The 24,197-nt window shown below is 39.0% G+C and overlaps 1 protein-coding gene across 7 annotated transcripts in view; it reads right to left on the reverse strand.

The window, feature by feature from the left end:
• The window catches only part of DLG2 (discs large MAGUK scaffold protein 2), a 673,276-nt gene that overhangs the window by 299,802 nt on the left and 349,277 nt on the right, over nucleotides 1–24,197 (reverse strand). For all 7 annotated transcript variants that reach the window (XM_074147594.1, XM_074147586.1, XM_074147578.1 and 4 more), the window contains one exon: nucleotides 9,544–9,680. In XM_074147594.1, coding sequence (XP_074003695.1) covers nucleotides 9,544–9,680 — 137 coding nt within the window. The remainder of the gene's footprint in view (nucleotides 1–9,543; nucleotides 9,681–24,197) is intronic.

Genomic DNA, 24,197 nt, shown 5'->3' on the forward strand with positions numbered 1-24,197 from the left:
TTGGTTTTAGGGTTAATTGAAAGATGCAATGACAGGCATGTTATGACAATTTGACATGAAGAGCAACGACACAACCTAACACTCAGAAGAGAGTTGCTGACACTATGTGCTGTATTTTGACAGATTTTCTCTTTAAATAAAAAACCTGATCCCTATCTTCTATAAATTTCTATTTTTTTCTTTGTTATGTACATACATAACATACAAATGCACTTTTAATAAATAAATGTCTTTTAAATGACTAGGCTGATAGCAAGAAGTGGTGATTAAAATTAAGCCCTCCTTGTTTATGTATTTCAAATCTGTCAAATACTGAAGATTCACACTTTTGGAAATGCGACAGCACCGTTATCCTTTACCTTTTCTCCTTCCCACGCTGTCTGTCCATTGTATCTATCTGGTTGTGTTTTATCCTAACTGCAAACTTTTTGAAGTAAACAAAATCTCACATAATAACCTCCCACTCTTCTGCTGTTGTAAATAAATGTTCTTAGTCAAAAAAAAGAACGACACAAAATGAAATACAATACCACTGTCTGGATTTTGACTTTTGGTCTTTTCAGGAGCATATAAAAGCAATTAAGACACAAATTGACTTGTTGAAATTTTTTTTCCAAAGCTTTTTTTCCTGGAAATCTAGCTGATAAAAATCATGTTTAGGGCTGTTGTACTTCCATCACAACACACTTAGATGTCACAGTTGTGTAGCTGAACAATAAACAGCAATTTTAGAAACAGAAAATACAGCATGATACATACAAAAATTTTATTTGTTATGACAGGTCCTACTTGTTATCTCTCTGACAGTAACTTTACAGGACAGGTATTTTACCAGTGCTGTGTGCAAGTTGTACAAATCTTGAATTTAAGATAAGAATTAAAAAGCAAGTGATTCTAAACTAAGAATTATTGTCTGAGCAGCTATTCATTAAGTATATCTTTACACACTTTAAGATCCTAGAGACATTGCAAAGTTTATGTACGATGATTTTTCCATCCCCCTCATTTCTAGAATATATATAAGCTTAAGTGTTCAGAGTATTGTGGAAAACTGAAATATATAGAGCTGGAACTTGGTAGAACTTGAAGGAAGATAATCCATGAATGAACTCAAGATACAAAGGAGAACTTCAGAGAAAAGATGCTGGAAGGAAATTTGAGGGGAAGAAAGGACCCTTCAAAGTAAGCAGAGTTCTACTATAAAAAGTATTCCAGCAACATACACCAAAATTGTTCTTCAAACTCATCCTAACTATGTGGAAAATTAGAGGTTTCTTGTCTCTACAGAGAAGACTCCTAGAAAGGAAGTTTGCTACTAATTTATTTTGGCCTGGACTGCTCAGTTCTCAGTAAACAAAGAAATAGAAAGACTTAGTGTACATCAAGAGCAAATAAACAACTAAATAAAGAAACAAAAATGTTGATTCATTCATTAAGACAGAGATTCTCAGTGGTGCCATAAGGTCTCTTTTAAATGGGAGCTCTTTGAGAAGGAGAGAAAACTACCTTCCTTAGTCATCGCCAACATCCATTTAGAATTACAGCATACAAAATATACTCTGCATTTCCCAGTTTCTTTCAGAAGGTAGTACTTGCTTTGGACCTACAATTCCTGTTAATACTAATATATGTATTTATGAAAATCTTTTCTACTTTTTCATCATAAAACAATGATTACAAATAAAGACATCTGTATGTATTCTAATACACAAAAATGAAAACCTAAATACATTGAAGAATTATATTGCTCAGCTCCCTGGATCTTATTGCCAGATGACTGTAATACATAATTTTTTTCATAAAGAAATCTTTGGATATCATTCTCCAAAATATCATACTAGAGATGGTGATTATTAGGAAATATGCTGATGTAGTTGTTTTTTATGGTAAGATTTACAGAGAGAAGAATATCTCAGAACCTCCAAGAGAGACTATTTCTTGAGCTTTTTCTTGTTTCCATAGAACATGCCAATTTTAACTGAATTTTGAGTACTAAATCTGTTTTTTTCAGCGGTTGTGGCACAGTCAATGCACGATCCCAAAGCTTCACTTCTTGCCATCGAGATGACCTTAGTGGAGCATGTGGTTTGAAAAAAAGACTTGAATTAGAGGTAAAGAAGATAAAGTGTGGGAGATGCACATAAAATAAAAAATCAAAGTGTATATGACATACAGCCCTCTGAGATGCTGAAACTTTTCATGCAGGAGGGCTGAGTGGCAGAACGGGTACTGTATGTGAATTTTCTGCCTCTAAGAAGCCAACTTAAGTAGCAATGAATTAAGGGTGGGGGAGGGGGGAGATCCTAAGGCAAATGCCAAAAAACAAAAAAATTATCTGAGGGGCCAGTTTAGTTACAAGAGTTGGATGTTTGAGCCACAAAATGCTGCAACAGGAGCCAAAGAAGAGGAGTCAGAAGGAAAACAGGCATGGAGCAAGTGGGGCTTTTCTAATGGGAAAAGTTCCAGATGCAGAAAATTCAGAAATGCAAACAGCACCTGAAACAAAAAAGAAATAAGTATAGCTGTTTCTTTAAATAGAAAGTATGTGATACAAAGACATACTGATATTACAGGAAAAGAATAAGAGGAAGAAATAATATAGCAATAAAGAAGGAAATTAAAGATACAAGTCCAATCAAAGAAGCTATTTGAGTGATGGGGGAAATCAGTAAGAAATGTTGCCAGAGATATAAAAAGACTGGGGTGTTTTTTTCCTAAATAGCATAATCAAGGCAATGAAGTGTAAACTTAAGCAAGAATTATCTTATTTGGAAGTTTTCCTACATTCATATTGGAAAACAAAGGCCCTGAGCAGTAGCTAGAGTGAAAAGCTTAGAATCCCCAAAATGACTGCACAAGTGCTCTAAAGAATAACTTCATTCACAACATCATAAGCTGATAACAGAATAAGAACTCTGGAGGAATGTCTGTCTTATTTAATTTTCTTTTCTTTTTTTTTTTTTTTTTTTTAAGGGAATTCATTTCCTTCCTCTATTGACTTAGGATAAGAGAGATTTTATTCACTCAGTGAATGAGACAAAGAGGTGATCTTTACCTTGCCAGTAGTAATGTTTGCTTTTGTGTGATATTCTACTTTTCATTCAGAAAGTGGATTTTTCCTGAGTGAATCCTGAGTCAACATTTGCTGGTAAACATCTGTGACATGCCAGCTGTAAATCTAGAACACTGACGGCCTTTTTAAAAACTCGCCATGATTAAAAATGTTTTGAAAAGTGAAAGGTTTTTCAGATCTGAAGACCAAACATTTGTTTTAAAGAATGTAAATCTGTTTGGATTAACTATTTATAATCCCATGGACTCCTGAGTTAGTTGTCCTAGTGCTGGACTCTGAATAGAAAGAGACTGGCTATCTTCAGATGACAGTGTCTGTTAATCCCTCTGAAATTAGTTCCCTTAGATTATTAAATTATGGGCTAAGTGTCCTAAACCAGACCTGCTCTTTGCAGAGAAATGGAAGAGTTTGTGCTTCACAGACAAATAAAAGAGTGAGCAGTGGACTTCAGGCTTCAAGCAGTGCAATGCATACACAGTGCAAGTGGCACTGTACTGCAGGACCATCATTTTTCAATCCCAGTTTATGCTGATTTTGTTAAAAAAAAATGGTTTTAAGGCTATTGAAATGGCATGAGGATGATACAATTGTGAAGGAACAACCGTATAAGAGTATCATTAGAAGGAATAAATTGAGAAGCTTATTGCTAGGGTACTAACCATAGATTGCTAGTAGCAAATCTATGTTTGAACACTAGATAAAGCATTGCAAGGCCAGAGTCAGTGACAGTGTAACGTCTGGCTCAGAGCGAAGCGCTGCATCACAGCGGATGCAGTCACCAAACCCTCTGAGTTAGTTCAGTCTCCATCTCAGAGTACTGGGGTTTTTTTTGTGAGTTTCCTTTGTGCTAGTCATTCAACCTTCAGATCAGGTACTACCTCTTCACACTGTGTTCTTTACATCTAACTGGGTAATGCCTGTATTCTACCAACTGGTGTAGCAGCGTAACTCTGGCTCTGTGGGTGCACCTATCTGAGTGAAGAATGTGGGCACAAGGAGCGATTCACAGCAACATGGGTGATATGACATCATAGAATGGTTAGAGTTGGAAGGGACCTTAAAGATCATTGAGTTCCAACCCCCTGCCATGGGCAGGGACACCTCCCACTAGACCAGGTTGCTCAAAGCCCGATTCAGCCTGGCCTTAAACACTTCCAGGGATGGGCATCCACAACTTCTTGGGCAACCTGTTCCAGTGTCTCACCACCCTCACAGTAAAGAATTTCTTCCTAATATTTAATCTAAATCTCCCCCCTTTCAGTTTAAGACAATTACCCCTCATCCTATTGCTACACTCCCTGACAAAGAGTCCCTCCCCGTCTCTCCTGTAGGTCCCCTTCAGGTACTGGAAGGCCATTATAAAGTCTCCCTGGAGCCTTCTCTTCTCCAGGCTGAACAACCCCAACTCTCTCAGCCTGTCCTCATAGGAAATGTGCTCCAGCCCTCTAATCACCTCCTCTGGACCTGTTCCAACAGGTCCATGTCCTTTCTGTAATGAGGACTCCAAAGCTGGACACAGCACTGAAGGGGAGGTCTCATCAGAGCGTAGTAGAGCGCCATATTCACCTCCCCTGACCTGCTGGCCATGCTGCTTTTGATGCAGTTGGCTTTCTGGGCTGCCAGCGTACGTTGCCGGCTTATGTTGAGCTTCTCACCCACCAACATCCCCAAGTCCTTCTCAGCAGGGATGCTCCCAAGCCATTGTCTGCCCAACCTGTATTTGTGCTTGGGGTTTCCCTGACTCAGGTGTAGGGCCTTGCTCTTGGCCTGGGGACCTTGCACTGGCCTTGCACACCCCTGCTACACATGTTTTAAGGAGGTGAGTTTGCATTACATCTAGTCTGCTGACTAGAATGCCTGTCCACAGCTGCAATGCAATGCCAATTAGGAATGGTCCTGGACCACATTTTCTGTTAGAGTTTCATTTAAAAAAATCCAATTTGTTTTATGAAAGATCATTCCACAAGACAGCCAAAATCATTTTAAAAGAGCACTTCTGATTAGAAACAAATTCTAACCTAGATGTATCTCAAATGATATGCTCTGATTACTTCAACATAAACATGATCCTGCATCCATATACAATCTGAAAGAAATAGATACTGGTAGGGGATCCTGTAAGGAACATATCAACAATTGCAAAATCACAACCCCACTGCTGTCCTATGTAACCGTCAAACAATAATACGTTTTTTTTTCAGCACAGAATTGGGTAGGTACCAAGCCTAATTTTCAGAAAAGGGAATCGAGTCCTGTTTCTTCCTTCTGTTTTCAACAAGAAAACAGAATCAAATTAAGTCTCTTGGTATGTGAGTAACATCACTTTTCAATAACATACATAATCCCACAAAATTCTGCTCTGACTACATGAGTAAAGAAGCAACAGGCTAATGGATATGGCCCAAACTTGCAAGGGTATTTTGGCGTAGGAGAAAAAGTTTTGAAAAACTAATACTTCTAAGAGATAAATATTAGCTTAAATTTTCTTTTAAAACCTAATGTTTTTAGTGTTTTCCCTGAAGAATAGCTTGCTTTTAGCTATTAGTGTTGTTTTGTATGAGTAAAACCACACAGTTTTATACTGATATCTCATTTATCCATTCTGTTGATAAACTCTTCCAATGTGAGATGATGGCATCAGATAAAAAAAAAAGTAAATATTATCTGAGAGGTAATCACTTCTTAAACCATTTTTCAGCTCTTCCTCATCATCATTATCCGTGAACTGGAGGAGGTGAGGAGTGCGCTCTCCTCACGTTTGCAGATGACAGTTCGCTATGGGGGCAAGTCCATACTCAAGGGCAGGGTTGCCATCATGGACTGGCTGGAGGAAGGGCCTGACAAGAACTTTATGATGTTCAACAGGGAGAAACAGTAAGTCCTGCCTCTGGCACAGACTAACCCCCCTTAGCAGCACAGGTTGGGGCACTGGCAGCCTGGTAGCAGCTCTGTGGAAAAACTCTTGGGTCTCCCATTGGACAGCAAGCTGGGCATGAGCCAGTTGTGTGTCCTGGCAGCAAAGAGGTCAACAGCATCCTGGGCTGTATGAGCAGGAGCAGAAACAGGAGATCCAGGCAAAGATTAGTCCACAACAGTTGGTGCTCATTAGACTGCAGCTAAGACTGTGTTCAATTTTGGTCTCCCACTGTAGGGAAGATAACAAAGCAGAGCAAGTTCAGAGGAGCGCTACAGGGATGGTTGGAGTTGGAGCACTTGTCCAGTAAGATGTTGGGGGAGCTCGGCTTGTTCAGACTGGAGAAGAAATGCCTCTGGGGACAACTAACACCTGCCCTCCAGCTGCCTACAGGTAGGTCATCAAAACAGAGGTAAGCTTTTCAGGGTGGTAACAGGATGAGTGACAACAGGCATGTGCTGAAACAAGAGAGGGTCAAACAGGTTATAAGGAAAAGCATTTTCCTCATGAGTAGAGCAGTAGAACAGGTTTCCCAGAGAGGCTGTGCAAGCTCCATCCTTGGAGATTTTCAAGATTCAATTGGACAAATTCCTGAGGAACCTGGTTTGACCCTATAGCTGCCCTGGAATTATTGTGTTAGCCTATGATGCTCTGTATGTCATTTCCTTTTTCTCCCTTCCAATGCAAAGAGAAGCAACCAACCCAGCTGAGACAACCAGTACCTGCGTATTCTCACCGCAGGTACTACCACCAGCAGTAGGAGACATTATTGTGGACATTACCACCAGAATACAGTACAGGGGTATTTTCCTCCTACCTGTAAGTCTTCAGAGCAGACCTCTGGTCTGTTCCTTTTACCTATACTCCTAGAAAAACCACTGAATTAAGTTTTCAGTTTGAGAACTCTTACACTTCCTCCAGTATTTTTCCTAACAGGCACCTCAGGATTATCCCAGAATGGAGCATTTTCCTGTGGAAGTGCTCAGGATAATAAGCCTTAAGTGCAGGCTCAGTGCCACAGAAACAGAACTGCACAGACATGCCCTTGTATAGATTTCACAATAATCATCACACTCAGTATTTACATAATACATCTTCTGAATGCTTAACACACTATTAGCAATCTGCATTTAGTAACGGTAGGGTCACCAAACTGCAAAATGCTCAGATAGCACCTAATTGTATTACATTTCAATACTAGTTTTGATTTTGCAACATCTCTTTTATTACTTCTCAATTTTTAATATATTTAGTTTGTATGTTCCTTGTGATCTGAAAGCATTTCACACAAATTTATCAGAAAGAGGATACAAAAATGAACCAATCCCCAATGAACCAATCCCCCCAGCAGCTGCTGAGAATTCCAGATGGATGACAAATTTGGGTAAATTTTATAGAGAAATGATGGAAGAAACAAAGATCAAGAAAGGATGCACTACTGTGAAGGAAAAAAAAAAAAGAATGTGTTCTAATATATAATCAATAAAGAATCAGTGAGGCAGAAATAGGACTGTATAGATGACAAGGGTAATATCGTGTTGATACCCTGCCAAAAGAAAGTAATGAATTCTTTCACTCACTTTTCACAAAGGAACATGAAGTAAATGCCATGAACTCAAAGATCCTTCACAAAACAGAAGAGAAAAAAATATTGAAAGTACACAAGGTATGAAGAAATCAGGGTGTCTTGCTGGAGAGAAACAGAAAACATGGATGTAGTCTGCATAAATTTTAGAAATAGATTTTGATCTTGTAAACTTATCTCCACTTTAATGGTTAAGGTATACAAAGAGTTGACAGGGATTTTCCTTTGCAACAGTGAAAAGCTTGGTCTGGACGTACATGACTAGTGGAGAACAATATTATGATTGGATTTTTTTGCCCATTTTACATTCAATGATAAAAAGAGATGATGTTAAGTAAAGAGCTGGTCCAGACTGAAAGGAGAGCAGCATAAAGATGTGACATCAAATGCACAGAGAATTTTCAGAGGTCAGATTCAGGAGTATAAACTTGTCACAGTGAAGAAACATCTATATTTGACTGCAGTGAATCACAGGTTCAAGACTGAAAAGAGAGGCTTAATAGAGAAATCCTACAAAAATCTGGAAAGAATGAATTTATACATAGTGGTGTATAAAATAATTATTTTTCTATTCAAATTCATCCTGATTAAATTACACTGGAGATCGTGAATGCAGGATTTTTGCATCTGTTTTTTTTGGTATATATTATTTTTACCTCAAGTAATTTGGAAGAAATTAATACTAAGGTAGCAAGAATTTACAGATGACACAGAAACTGTGAGGAATTCTCATAATGAAAAAACCCAACAGCTGAACACAAGCAGATTTGCTACAAGGTGCAAAATAACAAAATAAGCTGCAACTTTGGCAAATACAAATATACGTTTCTATGGAAAAATGAGCCTGAACTGTGCTGAGAACCTGCAAAGACAAGATGCCAAAGATAGTGTAAGTTTGTTTCCTTTTGCTTTGATTTGAGAAGACGATCTGATCCTTACGCTGTTTTATCTATCAACTTGGGTTAATTAAAAAAAGTCAAACAGTCACCAATCCAGCAACCAAGTGCCTTTCCTGTTCTGTTTAATACACTGTATAAAATGAATGGTCATCTTCATATCTGACTGGAACACAGTGTCCCTAGCCAAATAAAGAAAACTTCAATTAGACACAGTTTTGCAGGCACCAAAAAAAAGGTCATGGCAGTTTTTCACAGCTTAGATACCACATCAGAAAACAGAGCTACTACAGTACATTTTTTTCATGGCACTCATTCAAAAATATTTCTCTACCTGCTGAAATCTATGCAAATGCATTGACACAAATACAACTTGACATAGATTAACTTCTGCTGATTCACCAGGGTCAGGATTTCCCGCTTAACAAAGAATTAAACAAACTCTGTGAGTGGGAAAGAATTATCTACAGGGAGCAATGTGCCAGCACTGCAGATATCAGGAAGAATTTCCTGAAGTGAGATCCATCAGAAGAATAAGCACACTTCCTCAAGGGAAAAGATGGAAATCATATTTTTTGGAACATCTATATGGAACATATACATAAAGCATTCCTACATGTACTGAAACGTATGTAAAAGTCCACTGACAGTGGCTACACATGAGAGTTTAGTGACATGTTTTCACATCTTTCAATTTTGTTAAAACGATCAGTAGAATCAATACTGTTGTAATGAACAGTTTGTCTAAAACCTTCCTTTTAAGTTTTGAGGTGCATTTTGTCTTGTCATCAATATGCATAATACATTTATTCTCTATCCAGTTGAAGGATTGTCAAAGTAATATAACCCATTGCCTTCTTTTTATAAAATTTTGGCTTTCTAGTGTAATGCTTTTTTTAACCGTAATCTCAGAAATATATATAAAAAATGAGAAAAATGAAGATGACAGAAATGTAACTCACAATTTTTATAGAAGTTGTAATGGTTACCGCCAGTTAAATGTATGGGGAATGAAAGTCTCTGTATGAAACAATTTTCAGCCAAATAAACTGCGATTTAAATTTGTCATACTTACCATAAGAAGTCTATCTCCAACCTGCAACCTCCCATCTTTTTGCGCAGCTCCTCCATCAATAATCTTGGTGACATAGATGCTGTTGTCCCCAGGGATGTGTTGGTTTCCCACCCCTCCTGCGATACTGAAACCCAGACCTGGAGAAGATATGGAAAACAAAACATTAACAATACCATATATAGCATTAAAGAGGAAACGAGCAGCATGTATTTAATCTACTGTACAATTATAGTATTTTTGTATTCTTTACAGAAATATAAATAACGTAAGAGGTATTTGTGGGGTCTCTTTCACTTTTCCTGGAAGGTCAGGGACAGAAATAAGTTAACGAGATTCTTTGTCATGTACAATTATAGGAAGGTAGAGACAAAAAGACTCGAACCAGTGATGATTCTACACCCGTGGCTTGTCCTCACCAGGGGCCAGTGCAGCCTACATCAAGAAGTTATGGCACATCTTGCCATGACTAGTAATAAAACACTGAAGCTTGGAGTTTATTTTGTTAAATATTGGTATTAAATACATCGCAGTCTATCAGAACAAAACTAAAAGCATTCTGATTGTCTGCACGATTTGAAAAATCCTTGGAGAGGTGTCCTGCAGATCTTGCAAGTTTCTCTAGTATCACAGGGAAGGGTCTGTGAAAGTGAAGGATAAACAGCGCAGATATTTGGATTTAATTGTGCTTTGCATATTTTTCTAGGACACAAATATCTTTGGCTATGGATACACAAAATAGGAAAGCAATAGTCCTCTGTATGTATATACATTCTGTTCAGTGATTTGTGAAATTCCTTGATAAACACCCAGAGAGCCAAACTGTGGAACAATGATAATACATGCTGATATGATTCAGGAAAAAAAAAAGCAAAATAAATAGTTGTTGGGGGAAGAAAAAAAAAAGACATCTTTACCCTTTTCCTACTTTTCCTATCCTCCGACACGTTGCATAAACAGACAAATCATTGCTTTCATTTATAATAACATTTTTATCTCTCAATCAGAGAAATGACAGAAACTACTGTGCTTTATTTCCATAAAAATCTACTTCACACAGCTAATTTTTCGTAGATGATATAGCTAATAGGAGCTTCCAGCTGAACAAATAAGCTGTTACTGACAATAACCTGCTTAGTTATTACTTCAACTAGACATTTCTCTTTTAGCTGTACAGAAAAAACCAGTTATATCTATTTAGAGAATAATCACTAGTTTTATCTATGAAGTCTATGCTGTTCAGTCGTTCTTAAAACAAACATGTTAGTAACAGCTTCAGCCTGAGCAATAAAATGCACAGTAAAAAATGAGTTGCCTGGAATTTGGTATTTTATCGCAAACTCACCAGCCTGACTACTTGTGCAATAAAACTTACGGGAGGGTATATTTAATACACACAGGCCTTTTTAGCAGCTGTATGAGTACAGAGGGAAGTTTTTTCGAGTGAATTTTGATTTTTTTTTCTCACATTATTTTCATTTGATCATTATTTAGCTTAAAAAATATGTGAGGTCAGATAACATAATGGACTACTTAATGGATTGTGCCAAAACAGTAAATTACAAAAAAAACCCCTCTGAATTTATATCTCAGTATGAAATATTACTTAATCAATTAAGATGACTATTAACAATACACATGAAGTTAATTCAGAAGTATGGGATAATTACAATAAAGCTTTACTTAATTTCCAGCTAAAGCTGGTGTTCACTGTTACAATTCATGCACTACTGCCAGGACAACTACAAGGATTATGATTTCTTCAGCACTGAGGAATTTGTTCATTACCCTGAGACTACTGAAAAAGAAGCAAAAAGATATTCTAAGAAAACATCAAGAATGGAAATTTTCCTTAAGACATTGGTTGCGGACAAGAAACAATGATTGAATAATGTTCCCTAGTGACATAATTATCATCCTTTTGACCCCAAAGACACCTGCATATGCTTCTACCAGTAAAGTGAAGATCTGAGAGTATTCCAGAATGATGATGAGAGCAAATGAGTGGGTCAGACTGCAGCCGGAGAGCATTTTTCAGCTCCACTGCTCACCTAGGGCATGACCTTGGGAAGATTAGGTTATGGCATGCTTCGATCCTCTTCTCTCCCCTTTATTAACACTTGTAAAGGGCCAGGCCATTTCTGGCCGTACAGCTGTTCTATATTTTGTGCAAAGGGGTTCCTAATGCAGTCTGGTCCTGCAGCAACATAAGCAAATAGTAGCAAAGATCATCCCCTCCATTTTCTGCAGTGCTGACTGGGGTGCTGGAGTTTGTTTTTCCTTGTGTGGTTGTATCACAATTGGCGTATGAAACCACAAAATCAGAGGACTAAACCAGGCTACCCCCACTGCAAAAGTGAAGTTTACAATGATGAAAGGAGTACCTTTTTCTGCTTCTGTAGTCTACATAAAAGGAAGCTGCTTTACAATGCATGGGTCTACATCGTGTCTGGAAGCAGGGTCTGCCTTTGGGATCCAAACAACCAGTGGTGAGTATAAAAAGGTGTAAAAGAGCAGCACAAGACAGGGGACAGTACTGTGGGGAGAAAAGTGGGTGTGGGTGGGAGAGATAACTGAAGAAGACAGAGTTTCCATGGCTTTCTTACTGATAATGATTTAGTTTCATTGCCTAATCATACTTGCCTGCTTTAAAAGATTTCTTCTTGGGAAGAACAGGGAATGGAACAATGAGCAATTTAATATTACTTAAATGACTTTTCCTAATTGTAAGGGCACTAGCAAAGTATACTACAATAAAACTTTTCAGTAGTATTCATATGACCAAATGACATCAGAAAGCTACACCAATCATTTTGCTACCTTTGTCATCAATGAAAATTCATTAAGGGCTTTTAAAGCATGATTCATCTCATCTCAAAGAGACATCTGAAAGACATGAGATGAATCACACTCTTGGTTTCTGAAAGGCTGGGGGCTGGATGTGGGAAGAGGCGGGTGGGAGGATCAGTGCTATAAAAGTTCACAACCTGAGTTAAAGTCTCACCTCCACTTAGACTGAAGGTTTCTGTTTTAAGACCTCAGAAAGGTTTGTGCATCCATGCTGTGGATGCCTCTTGCCACTAGCTACATCAGGTTAGTCTCATATCAGAGTCTTATTCTATTTTAAAAACAGAGAATCATTCAAACATTTGGGAACACAGGGAGCAAGATGTGTTTTCTAAACTCTGAACTTGGTCTTTTTTGTTGCTCCATTGAGTTTCAAAAAAAAAAAAAAAAGTAAAATAAAATAGCATATTCAATCGCAGAACCTTTTTCTTATTGACTCTTGTGGTAGGAGGGCTTTGCCATCAGAACACAGAACATCACTGTTCACTTTGAGGAACGTCCTACATCTCATTCCTATTTTGCTCATGTGCAATCTGCTTCACAGCAACACCTCAGCTTGGACAGAGAGCTCAGTTTCCTCACAACAGGAATTATATAAAGGGTAGATTTAATATGGATACAAGGAAGAAATTTTTTATGATGAGGGTAGTGAGACACTGGGACAGGCTGCCCAGAGAAGTTGTGGACGACCCATCATTGGAATTGTTCAAGGTCAGGTTGGACAGGGCTTTGAGCAACCTGGTCTAGTGAAAGATGTCTCTCCCCATGGCAGGGGGGTTGGACTAGATGATCTTTAAAGGTCTCTTCCAACCCAAACCGTTCTATGATTCTATGGTTCTATGATGAAGAGAAGACTACTCCAAGAGGAAAAATGAAAGAGAACTGGATTTAATATTGGTGTACATCCACGTCACACTCAGCTTTGTTCAAAGAGAAAAGGGGCAGGGGAAAGAGCTATTCCACCGAAACTGGAAAGTGCAGAAAAAGTGCTGTTATTAACAATGGTCAAGGATATTAATTCATATCTTTTCCCTGGATTATCAGGAAAGAAAACTTTAAAATATTTGAAAGGGTAATGAAGCCACAAAAATAAAAGGTTGCATTCAAAACTTCGCAATTTGCAATTCAATTTGAAATTTGCAATTCAAAAGCCTTCCAAGTCTCAATCATGGCTCAATCATAGAAAAAGCTAACCAGTAACTGTTTACATCTTTCTTTGACTATTTGCTGCACCAGATACATGTTTTAAATGCTTCACTGTATTAGTAAAAACACATGACCTAACTACTTTTCTGTGAAAAAGTAGGGATGGAGGCTCTCCCTATAATTAGTCCCGCAACAGGTGCCTCTATGTGCTAACAATAAAATCATTGTTAAAGACACAGGGGATGAATCGCACCGTGGGAATATCACTTTCCAGTAACCAAAGAGCGAGCCTAGAAGATCAACTGTAGCTAGATAATGTCAGCTTTCTAATAAGAAGTAAAGTTAAATGAAACTCTCTCTCATAACCCAAGTGGGTTGTTGCATTTTGCTATTATCCTACACAGACAACCATGTTTATTTTAAGCCAGCAAATAGAATAAGGATTTTAGAGGGTAATTCCAACAAGAGTTTCACAATCCTAGCTGGGAACCTCCAAATAATGGGGAAGCCAAAAGAAAGTAGCATTTAAGTCATAACCTTAAAATGTAACTAAGAAGTGTGTGATTTGCAGGTAGTTATTCAAAACAGTGCACTCTGTAGACATAAAATGCATAGTTTCTAATTGCTGGATTTCTGGCTTTACCACTGTACGCTTTACTGCTGACAGAGCCACCTGTTGAACATAGAGTAACTTGGTGAAGCCACAAAATGCATAGAACTCGTAATAGAAATATTAGGCTAGAAACAAATGAAATATGAATTAAAATATGCATGTAAGCACTAATTATAGAACAAAGATTACAGAAATTATGTGTATACAAAACATTTCTAGCAATAAAACTAAAAATGAGTCATTTCTGTCAAGTCTGGACAGAATGCCTGGACTCTGTTAAGACCCCAGCAGAGGTGTCGTCAGCAGAAGACCCTGTACCATAACAGCAGGATGTTGGCAGCAAGGTTACAGCATGTGACATACGCCATTCTCTTGCCTGTAAGCCCAACAGGAAAGAAGAAAAACAGGCAACGAGCAGCTGCCTTGTCTAAGACTTACAGACTGAAGAAAGAAATATTTAAGGTAAAGGGCCACCCCATAACAACAGTGGACTCCTAGAGGGTACAAAACTTCTGTCCAAAAATATTGGTCCATGGTTGCCAATCAGGAAAATGCCAAGAGACGTGTAAGTGTTCCATGTCCTGTGTCCTTTGTGTCACAGGAGTGAGCCAGACCACCTCAGCACACGCATCCTGGGGTTTGTGAGGATGTGAGAGAAATGAAGAGTGAATCAAGTATGTGAGAGAATGACTGTAAGTGGGTAACTTATTTGGAGATTTCATGAATAAATGTCACCTTCCTTTCCTGTATGATCTCTCATTGTGTTTTGCCACAATCATTTTCTACAGGTGGGAAACAAACTGATTTGCTCCAGAACACTGTATGAACTCAGACTTTAGAAAACTGTTTCAAGCAGCAGACAAGATAATACAACCAGAAAGTACCCACGCAACAACTTGTCTGACTGAGGACCTTCCCTGGCACTGCAAGCCGTGTCCTGTGGGACATGACACGTTGACCATGCTCCTGTGAGCATCTGGACAAGGCAATGAGGAACCCAAACTGAGGTAGCTCCTGCATTTCCACAGACCAGCCACTTCTACAACACTTAATTACAAAAAAGACACCAGTGTTGTTCTATTGTTGAAATTACATAGGCTTACAGAGACAATATTAATATAGTCTCTTTTTTCCTCTGAAAGGGAGAACAGTTTCATACTGATGAACCTACCAATGAAATTGTCAAATATGGAACAATGAAGTCCAATCCAGGCTTCTAATTAATGAAATTCCACTTGGAGGGAGGAAAGGAACATGGGTAATATAAAATGCTTTGACTGACAGAATTTGATTGACTTGTTTTGACAGGTACCACAGTTATTTCTAGTGGTATATGAATAAACAAGCTCAAACAAGGTTAATTATAAACAGAGGAGCAGCAGTGAATATCTCCCCCTGCCCCTTTGCTCAAGCCTCTAGTTGCCAATTTTAGTTTTCCTGGAGGAGAGACATAGCACATATTTAAAAGTAGCACCCCATAACTGTGGAATTTTAATTTGCTCATTATAGCTGTGACTTATGATTACTGTTCATCATTGACAGCTATTATTTGTTACACAAAACAATGAAAGACACTAAAAAACCAAAAAATATGTTTCAAAATAATTAAAAATGCTACAAGGAGGAACTGGTCTTCCTTTACAGAACTTTCTCTTTCTGTCTTTATTTTTCATTCCATTGTAGTGGTTTAACTCCAGCCAGCAACTAGGACCATGCAGCTGCCTTCTCAATTCTCCCCTCCAGGGGGATGGGGAGAAGAATCGGAAAAATAAGGAAAACTCATAGGTTGAGATAAGGACAGTTTAATAAGTAAAGCAAAAGCCTCGCACACAAGCAAAGCAGAACAGGAATTCATTCACTGCTTCCCACGGGCAGGTAGGTGTTTGGCCATCCCCAGAAAAGCAGGACTCCATCACGCATAGTGGTTACTTGGGAAGACAAACACCATAATTCCAAATGTCCCCCCCTTCCTTCTTCTTCCCCCAACTTTATATACTGAGCATGAGGTCATATGGTATGGAATATCCCTTTGGTCAGTTGGGGTCAGCTGTCCCGTCTGTGTCCCCTCCCAACTCCTTGTGTACACCCAGCCTACTCACTGGCAGGGAAGTATGAGGAGAAGAAAAGACTTTGAGTGACCAGCAACAACTGAAACCCCCAGTGTGTTATCAACACTATTCCCATCCCAAATCCAAAACACAGCACCGTACCAGCTGCCAGCAAGAAAGTCAACTCCATCCCAGCCAAAACTATGACACCCATGAATAAAATCCTGAGAAACTACTATTCCCAAATGTAGGAAATGTCACTTTATCTATCATCTCCTTTGTGTTGTAGAGGTAGATTCAAATATCAATTTATTTGAGTAAGTTCTTATAACGATTCCTATTCCTGACTTATGTGACAGGACTTACGTGAGTAAAATTTGACTACATTTTGTTCTGTGGAGGAAAAAGTCAATCTAAAGCACAGTATGATTCATACAAATTTAACTAATATTCATAACAGACTTAAAAGCTGCCTACTTTCATTGCCATCATTAATTCCCATTTCAGACCCTGATCCCAGATCACTTCAGAGGGCTCTAATTTTGGAAGTTCAAAGAAAGCGTGCCCTCCCTTATGAGCAAGACTGGCAAACTGGTTACAATGGATGAGGAGAAGGCTGAGGTATGCAACTTTTTTGCTTCATTCTTCACTGCCAACCTCTCTCCCCACACCTCCCAAGTGGATGGACCACAAGGCAGTCACTAGAGGAGGAAAGTCCCTCCCACTGTAATAGAAGATCAGGTTCGTGACCACCTGAGGAAACTGAACATACAGAATTCTACGGGACCTGATGAGATGCATCCCAGAGTCCTGAGGGAATTGGCTGACGTAGTTCCCAAGCTGCTCTCCATGCTATTTGAAAAGTCATGGCAGTTAGGTGAAGTCCCTGGTGACTGGAAAAAGAGAAACATGGTACCCATTTTTAAAAAGGGTATAAAGTAGGATCCTGGGAACTCCCGACCTGTCAGCCTCACCTCTGTACCTGGGAAGATCATGGAACAGATCCTCCTTGAAGCTGTGCTAAGGCCATGGAGGACAGGAAGGTGATTTGAGATGGCCAGCACCAAGGGCAAGTACTGCCTGACCAACGTAACAGCCTTCTATGATGGAGTGACTACATCATTGGACAAGCGAAGAGCTACGGGTGTCATCTGTCATCTAACTTCTTTAAGGCCTTTGACATGGTCCCCCACAACATCCTTCTCTCTAAATTGGAGAGATATGGATTTGATGAGTGGACTGTTTGGTGGATGAGTAATTGGTTGAATGGTCACATCCAGAGGGTAGTGGTCAATGGCTCAATGTCCAGGTGGAGATCAGTGACAACTGGGTTCCCTCAGGGTTCCGTATTGGGACCAGTACTGTTCAGTATCTTCATCAATGACATAGACAGTGGGATTGAGTGCACCCTCAGCAAGTGCGTGAAAGACACCAAGCTGAGCAGTGCTCAGCCCAAGGGATGGAATGCCATCAAGAGGGACCTGGACAAGCTCGAGATGCAGACCCGTGTGAACCTCACAAGGTTCAACAAAGCCAAGTGCAGAGTCATGCACCTGGGTCAGGGCAATCTCAGGCACAAATACAGGCTGGGGGATGAAGGAATTGCGAGCAGCCCTGGCAAGAAGTACTTGGCGGTACTGGTGGATGAAAAGCTGGACATGAGCTAGCAATGTGCGCTTGCAGCCCAGAAAGCCAACTGCATCCTGGGCTGTATCAAAAGAAGTGTGGCCAGCAGGTCAAGGAAAGGGATTCTGCCCCTCTACTAGGCTCTGGTGAGACCTCACCTGGAGTACTATGTCCAGCTCTGGAGCTCCCAACACGGGAAAGACACAGAGCTGTTGGAGCAGGTCCAGAGGAAGCCACAAAGACAATCAGAGGGCTAGAACACCTCTCCTATGAGGACAAGATGAGAGAGTTGGGGAAACACATGTAATTTTAAAATTTGGCTACCACACTGCTACCTACAGCTCCTCATACCTGTTCTAAAACAGCTGTGTGCTGGGATGTCCTGGAAAGCTCCCTGCCTAACACTGCTTTCTCTGAGCTTGTTCTTCTGCTGGGGATAGGGAATGTGATGCCTTCTATCTTTTCATTGGATGCAAGGGGTTCATCAACATCATCTGAGACCCACAAAAGTCAGAAACACAAAAGAGTCCAGAATAAGGAAAAAAAGTCTTCTGGATGTTTTAGGGATATTTTGCTGAGTTACTCTGCTCTGGCCTCAGAAACAAAGTTACACAACTACAACTCTTTTCCAACTGCTTTTTTCATTCTTTTGGGCATCAAAATCAAACATTGCAGTCAAATCTATTATGTTACAACAACAAAAAAAGGAATTTTTCTCAGGACACAGGGTTACACTCCTTGGCTTAAAAAAAATGTTTACATTTACAGTCAGAGAAGAGACGATGGGAAAGTGAGATTATGATGCAAATGTTAATATACTCGCAAAGCAGTGAGTGCCTGTTTAAAACCAATCATGCTGTAGGTACAGTAGATAAAGTACTGGTTTTACATTATCATAACAGCAAAGCTAATAATTCTGTAATCTTTAATAAAGCCTTGAAAACACATCTTGTTAAATTACATTGCTGTTTGTAGAAATTTGTAAAAAAATTTAACACTCAAATGAAAACAATCCCTTCTTTTCCATTCAGTCTTGCAGTTAAACGTTTTTCCAATTATGAATTCCTTGCCTGCATATATTTATCCCTAAAGATACATTCCCTTCAGATGTAGTTGAAAAGAAAGAAAACAGCAAGCTAGGAAAATACACTTAGAGCTTCATTAGAAGTTGTGTTTATTCTGTATTTTTACATTTATTCAAATTAATTAGGAATAAATTTCCCAGAAAGCACAGACAATGAGCAGTGGCCTAATTGCACAACAGGAATTTTCAATACTTCAAAATTTGCCTTGAAAAGAGAAGGCAGTATTCCCAATTATTCACAATAAGCTGATTTTTAAGCATTAATGAGGATTCAAGTTTACTGAAAATCACATTAATTCACACTGTCACAATTTTACCAGCATAAGTCCAAGAAACAGAGAATTATTTCAATTTTGATGCATGCTGGCACTCGAAGAATTACAGCAAGGCACATGATACACCAAGTCTAAACATTACGTGTTAAACCCAGTCAAATAATGTTTTTTAAAAAGTGAAGATTAGTGATGTAAAGCAGATAAATCCAAGATTTGCCACTGCTTATAATTTGATTTTTTGAAATGTCTTTTCTCCCATTTCCATGCCAGGTTTGCATATGCCTACACTGAAGCTGTGTTTGTACGTTGACTTCCTGTTCATGCAGGAAGATTTTGCACATTAGTGGTGCACCCACAAGGACAAATAGTCCTCAGATCCAGAGTCACTAAAAATGAGAATTTTTGATTAGGGTAGACATCATCTGGGTGGCTGCCTGTGTGATAGGATCATTTACATCTTGCAGGGAATAATGTTAAACACAGCATGAGTGACTGTATGGCTGAATGTGATACAAATGGACTGTCAAAGACTACCTTTTTTTTCTCGTTCTACTCTTTCTGCATTAGTAACATTTTTCTTAGCATGAGATTTTTGGGGTTTGGGTATTTTTTATCTCATCCTCAACCGTGCCCTTTCATTCATTTGGGCAAAAATGAACTGGACTATGCATGTAAGTACAAATGAAGACAACATCCCTGGAAGTGTTCAAGGTCAGGTTGGACGGGGCTTTGAGCAACTTAATCTAGTGGAAGATGTCCCTGCCCCTTAGAGGGCAGTTGTACTAGATGATCTTTAAAGGTCCCTTGCAACCCAAACCATTCCATAATTCCATGATTCTAAGCACCCATATGTCCTAATTAGCAGCAAAAAGTCAGATGGGGGGCTGTAGGGTGCATTTTTAAGATTGTCATATGCTGGTCTAAAGTCCTACTACTGCCAGAAGATATAACCCTGCTTTCCTCCGTGCCTTTGGCCACACTTTCCCACTCCCTGCCTTGTATTAGCCATGAAGACTTTGTAGTCAAATGGATTGGCAAGCTGAAAATGGCATGAAAACCAAAACAAATTAGTCTGAATCGCAGTCTAGGTGCATATTTGCCAGCATCTACAGATATGGCAGCAGTAAGAGCCATTATCTGAGGATGGTGTCAGGTCCATGTGTCCCCTTTCTTGGCAGCACAGTTTTGTACAAGGCACTTTATTATGGAGTTGTGACTCCCATGGAGAGCAGTGCAATGTTATCACTGCTGCTCAGCAAACCCAACTTGGGTGATGTGGCCAAGAAGGAAAGATGCAGGGACAAGAGCAAGTAGCTGGAGTGAGAAGGACAGAAATGGCTACTTAGGCTAGCAATGCACCCGAAAAAAAATCAGTGAAAATATGCCTTTAGAGCATGAGTCCTGCTGGGAGGAAAGTGAACAACAAAAGTGCTCTCCTAAGCTTAAGAGAAAAAATGAGATGTCAGCAATCATAGGTTTGTAATGCTCCTGAGAGCTAAGACAAATCTGATATTGCCGTAAGAGAAGAAAACAGCGTAATAGTGATGCTCATTCAATATTATTTGAATTTTTGCTCTGGCAGTACTATGAACCTTTCCTGATTAGAGAATGAAATATTAAACCTTTAACTCACCCTTTCAAGATAAGCGCTGGGTTTGAGAAAGTTGGCTTTAACCACCTTTGGCAGCCTCGTGAGAATGTTTAATTTAGAGAGCAGTTATGCACAAGAGTTGAAAGTGGTGGGAAACCAAACTATCTCTACTGTCCCTTTTTCTTTTCCTAAGACAAGTTTCTAAGGCAATTGGCCTCATTAATGTAAATCTGCTCTTGTAGCTGTATTTATTTTAACTGCACCTCCTGGTAAAAATACCATTTTCCCTTAATATGTAACCAATAATCAACTCCTTAAAGTTTTCATTTCGAGAAGTATCTGGAAATGGAATCATCCTGGCAGAGCTTGATCTCACTGGTGTAAAACTAAGAGAAATCCCCTTTCCCTGACTGACTCCTCTCTTCACCAGGCTGTTCAGACAAAATCATAAAGGTTTTTTCCCTTTTCACCCACTGCTCATGCTTTTACATTTCACCTGATCTCATTTAATTCCTGGTGGATCTCAGACACCTAACTTTTGGACAAACAAACAAGCAGGCGGTTGCAGGAACCCAGAGTGGCTGCACTGGGGAGAATCAAAGAATCTGCTGTTGCTTTTACATTATCTATTAACTCAGGTTCAAATGCTGAAATATGGTTCACTTTCCATGCACAAAGTAAACCAGTTGTTTCAGGCATAGGAACCAAATTTTTGCTGACAGTCGATCATAGTTTATCTGTGATTAACAAATAGTACCTACATCATTTTCTGCAAAAATTACTATAATTACTGACAGCAGCACAAGTTATTTCCTTACCATAATAACGTAAATGAAAAGCATTTGATGCTGTAGACGTGCACACCGAGATCTGTTTAAAAGCAGTTATTAATTTTTGATGAGTTGTTAATTTTTCAAAGTCATGGTACTACATAAAGCTGTGCTTTTCCTGCCATTTTTTTGGGGATCAAGATTCATTCTTGAAACCTACAGACTTGACACAGGAGATAGCATTTGTTCATGAATTAGAATAGTTATTTACTTTGTATAACATTAGGTGATATATCCTTAACTGAGTACAACTGGGTCACTGCTTTCTAGGTTGGGTAGCTCTTCTAGACAAATATTTAATAATTTATCACCAATAAAATGGAGACAGAGGGAGCAGTCTGTCAGTTTGGGATCTGTTTAACAACCATAAATGTCAGGGAGAGATTCATCAGTTTCTTTTGTTCGTCCTCCATCTGATGAGGGAAATTTAGCATTTATCTTCTTATCACTGTTGCAAAGCTGAACAGAAATACTTTCTTAAAAAGCTCTCTGCCAATTATGTTGAAGCTTGAAAATACAAAATGAATTCAAAGTTCATCTTGTAATCTCTTATCTATTTGCAATCAACCCATAAATAAGCTGTCATCCATTCAGTTACTTCCTTCTTAAAAAATAGAGAGAGAAATAAAGACACAAATTTACAAGTAATTTTGTATTTTTATGTAAGGCACAGAGCACCGATGTTAAAAGTTTGCAAGTATATAAATGATGTAGAGAACAAAAAGAGATGGTGTTTATTGAACTGTAGTAATATGGTGAAGATGCCCTGATTCATGAGTCATTGCACTTTGCTTTGACTCTTTTTGTCTCCCTGAAACTGTACTTTGGTCCCTTAGTTCAGTTTATTGATGATGCTTTCTTGCAATACTCTAAGAAACAAAGTGCAACAAAAATGTTTTCTTTGGCAGCGAGAAGTACCCTACACTCTCACAGAGTAAAATGAGTACAACAAGACACCCATGACTTCTCAGAAATTATGCTAAATATTTGTAAGGGTATTGTACTCTACTATATGTAACTAGAAAGATAATATGAACCCATAATTGAAGTCTACATTCACAAATACAGTCTTTTTCAGACTGGTTCCAGATCACCATGAAAGATTTTCTAAGAGCTTGTGCTTGAGAGTGCTGAGACTCAGACTATAACACTTAAATTTGATTGTTTCGGGCTGGGTTACGCTACAGATTTTCTCTGAGTAAGGGTTTCCTTGATATTTTTCATCAAGGCTCCTCATGAGATATAGTGTAAAACACGACACTGCTATCAGTCCCTTTAGGGGTTCTATCTAGGAGGGGTATTAACATGACCTTTCCATCAGCTATTTCAGTTAATAACAATCCGTGAACTTCCCTGCAGTGACAGAGGTAGGGTGTAGGTCTCAGTCTCCGGGAATGAGGTACACCACGTTCCTAATGAAAAATGAAACTCTGGGGGAAAGAATAAATGTACTAATGTGTTGATTTATTCCCAGGCCACTTCTGGGTCATCCCTTGGAAATTTTAGGCAGCTATTTGGATGAAAAGATTCATCCCAGTGAGACCACAAACGTAGAAGCCAAAGCCCACAAAGACTGATTTTAGGTGTAAAGAAATCCAGCTCTGCCTAGAGCTGGACAAAAGTGTTTTATATGAAGTCAGGACTTAGCATTGAAAGCCTTAGTGCAGTCCAAAGCAAAGGAGTCTTAACCAGCCTCCAAATACTGAAACCTGCTCTGACAACCGCCTTTGGTGAAGAACCAGCCACTCAACTGACCAAACTGTTCCTAAAGAGCACGAACCTGGCTCGAGCAACAGAAAAGTTGGAAAGCCAGAGAAATCCTAGCTGGATGTGAATAAACAAATGAAGACGGAGACTGCAGCTTATCTGTTCTAGTATTCATTAATATTTCCACATGTGGAGAAGTTTCTTTTCTAAAATTATTTTATCCCTCCTAGCCACAACTAAAACAAACCAAAAAAAAAATGGAAATAAAAAATACTAAATTACTTTTGAGGACAAGCAAAGGAAATGTGTTTTTTGTCTTCTTTATTTCTGCAGGTGCAGGATTTAAATAGCTCTATGCCTACTGTTTGTCTTCTGCATTGAAATGAGAAAATTTTGTTATGATCACTGAATCCGGGGCTGGAAGTAACTCAATGGATCATTTACTCTGTTTTCACAACCTGAGGCAGAACTGACTACAGTTGCATCATGGCTAACAAACGGCTGTCTGTCACACCTGGATATTTCCCATGCCACAGACCTGGTGACCTTCCTGGTAATCACATCACAAACCTCACTTGTCCTAAATCCAGTCCAAATCTTTATCATATTTTGTCTATTAAATTTTGTTCCACACCCTCCCTAGGGCACACACAGAGCAAACTCACTGTTCAAAGATGTGCTGCAAGGCAAGAAGATTGTTAGCAGGTGCCAATAACCCCCTCCTCTAAGTATTTGGTATTTCAGATAAAGGACTTCAAATCACTCATTCTTTCCTTGTAGGACAGGCTTTCTAAATCTCTGATCATTTTTACTGCTTTCCCCTGGAGTCCCTCCAACTGGCCTATACCCTTCTTGAAGTGGAAAGCTCAAAGCTTTACCTGTGAAGGATG

Source organism: Numenius arquata, chromosome 1 (assembly GCF_964106895.1).
Source record: "Numenius arquata chromosome 1, bNumArq3.hap1.1, whole genome shotgun sequence".
NCBI lineage: Eukaryota > Metazoa > Chordata > Aves > Charadriiformes > Scolopacidae > Numenius > Numenius arquata.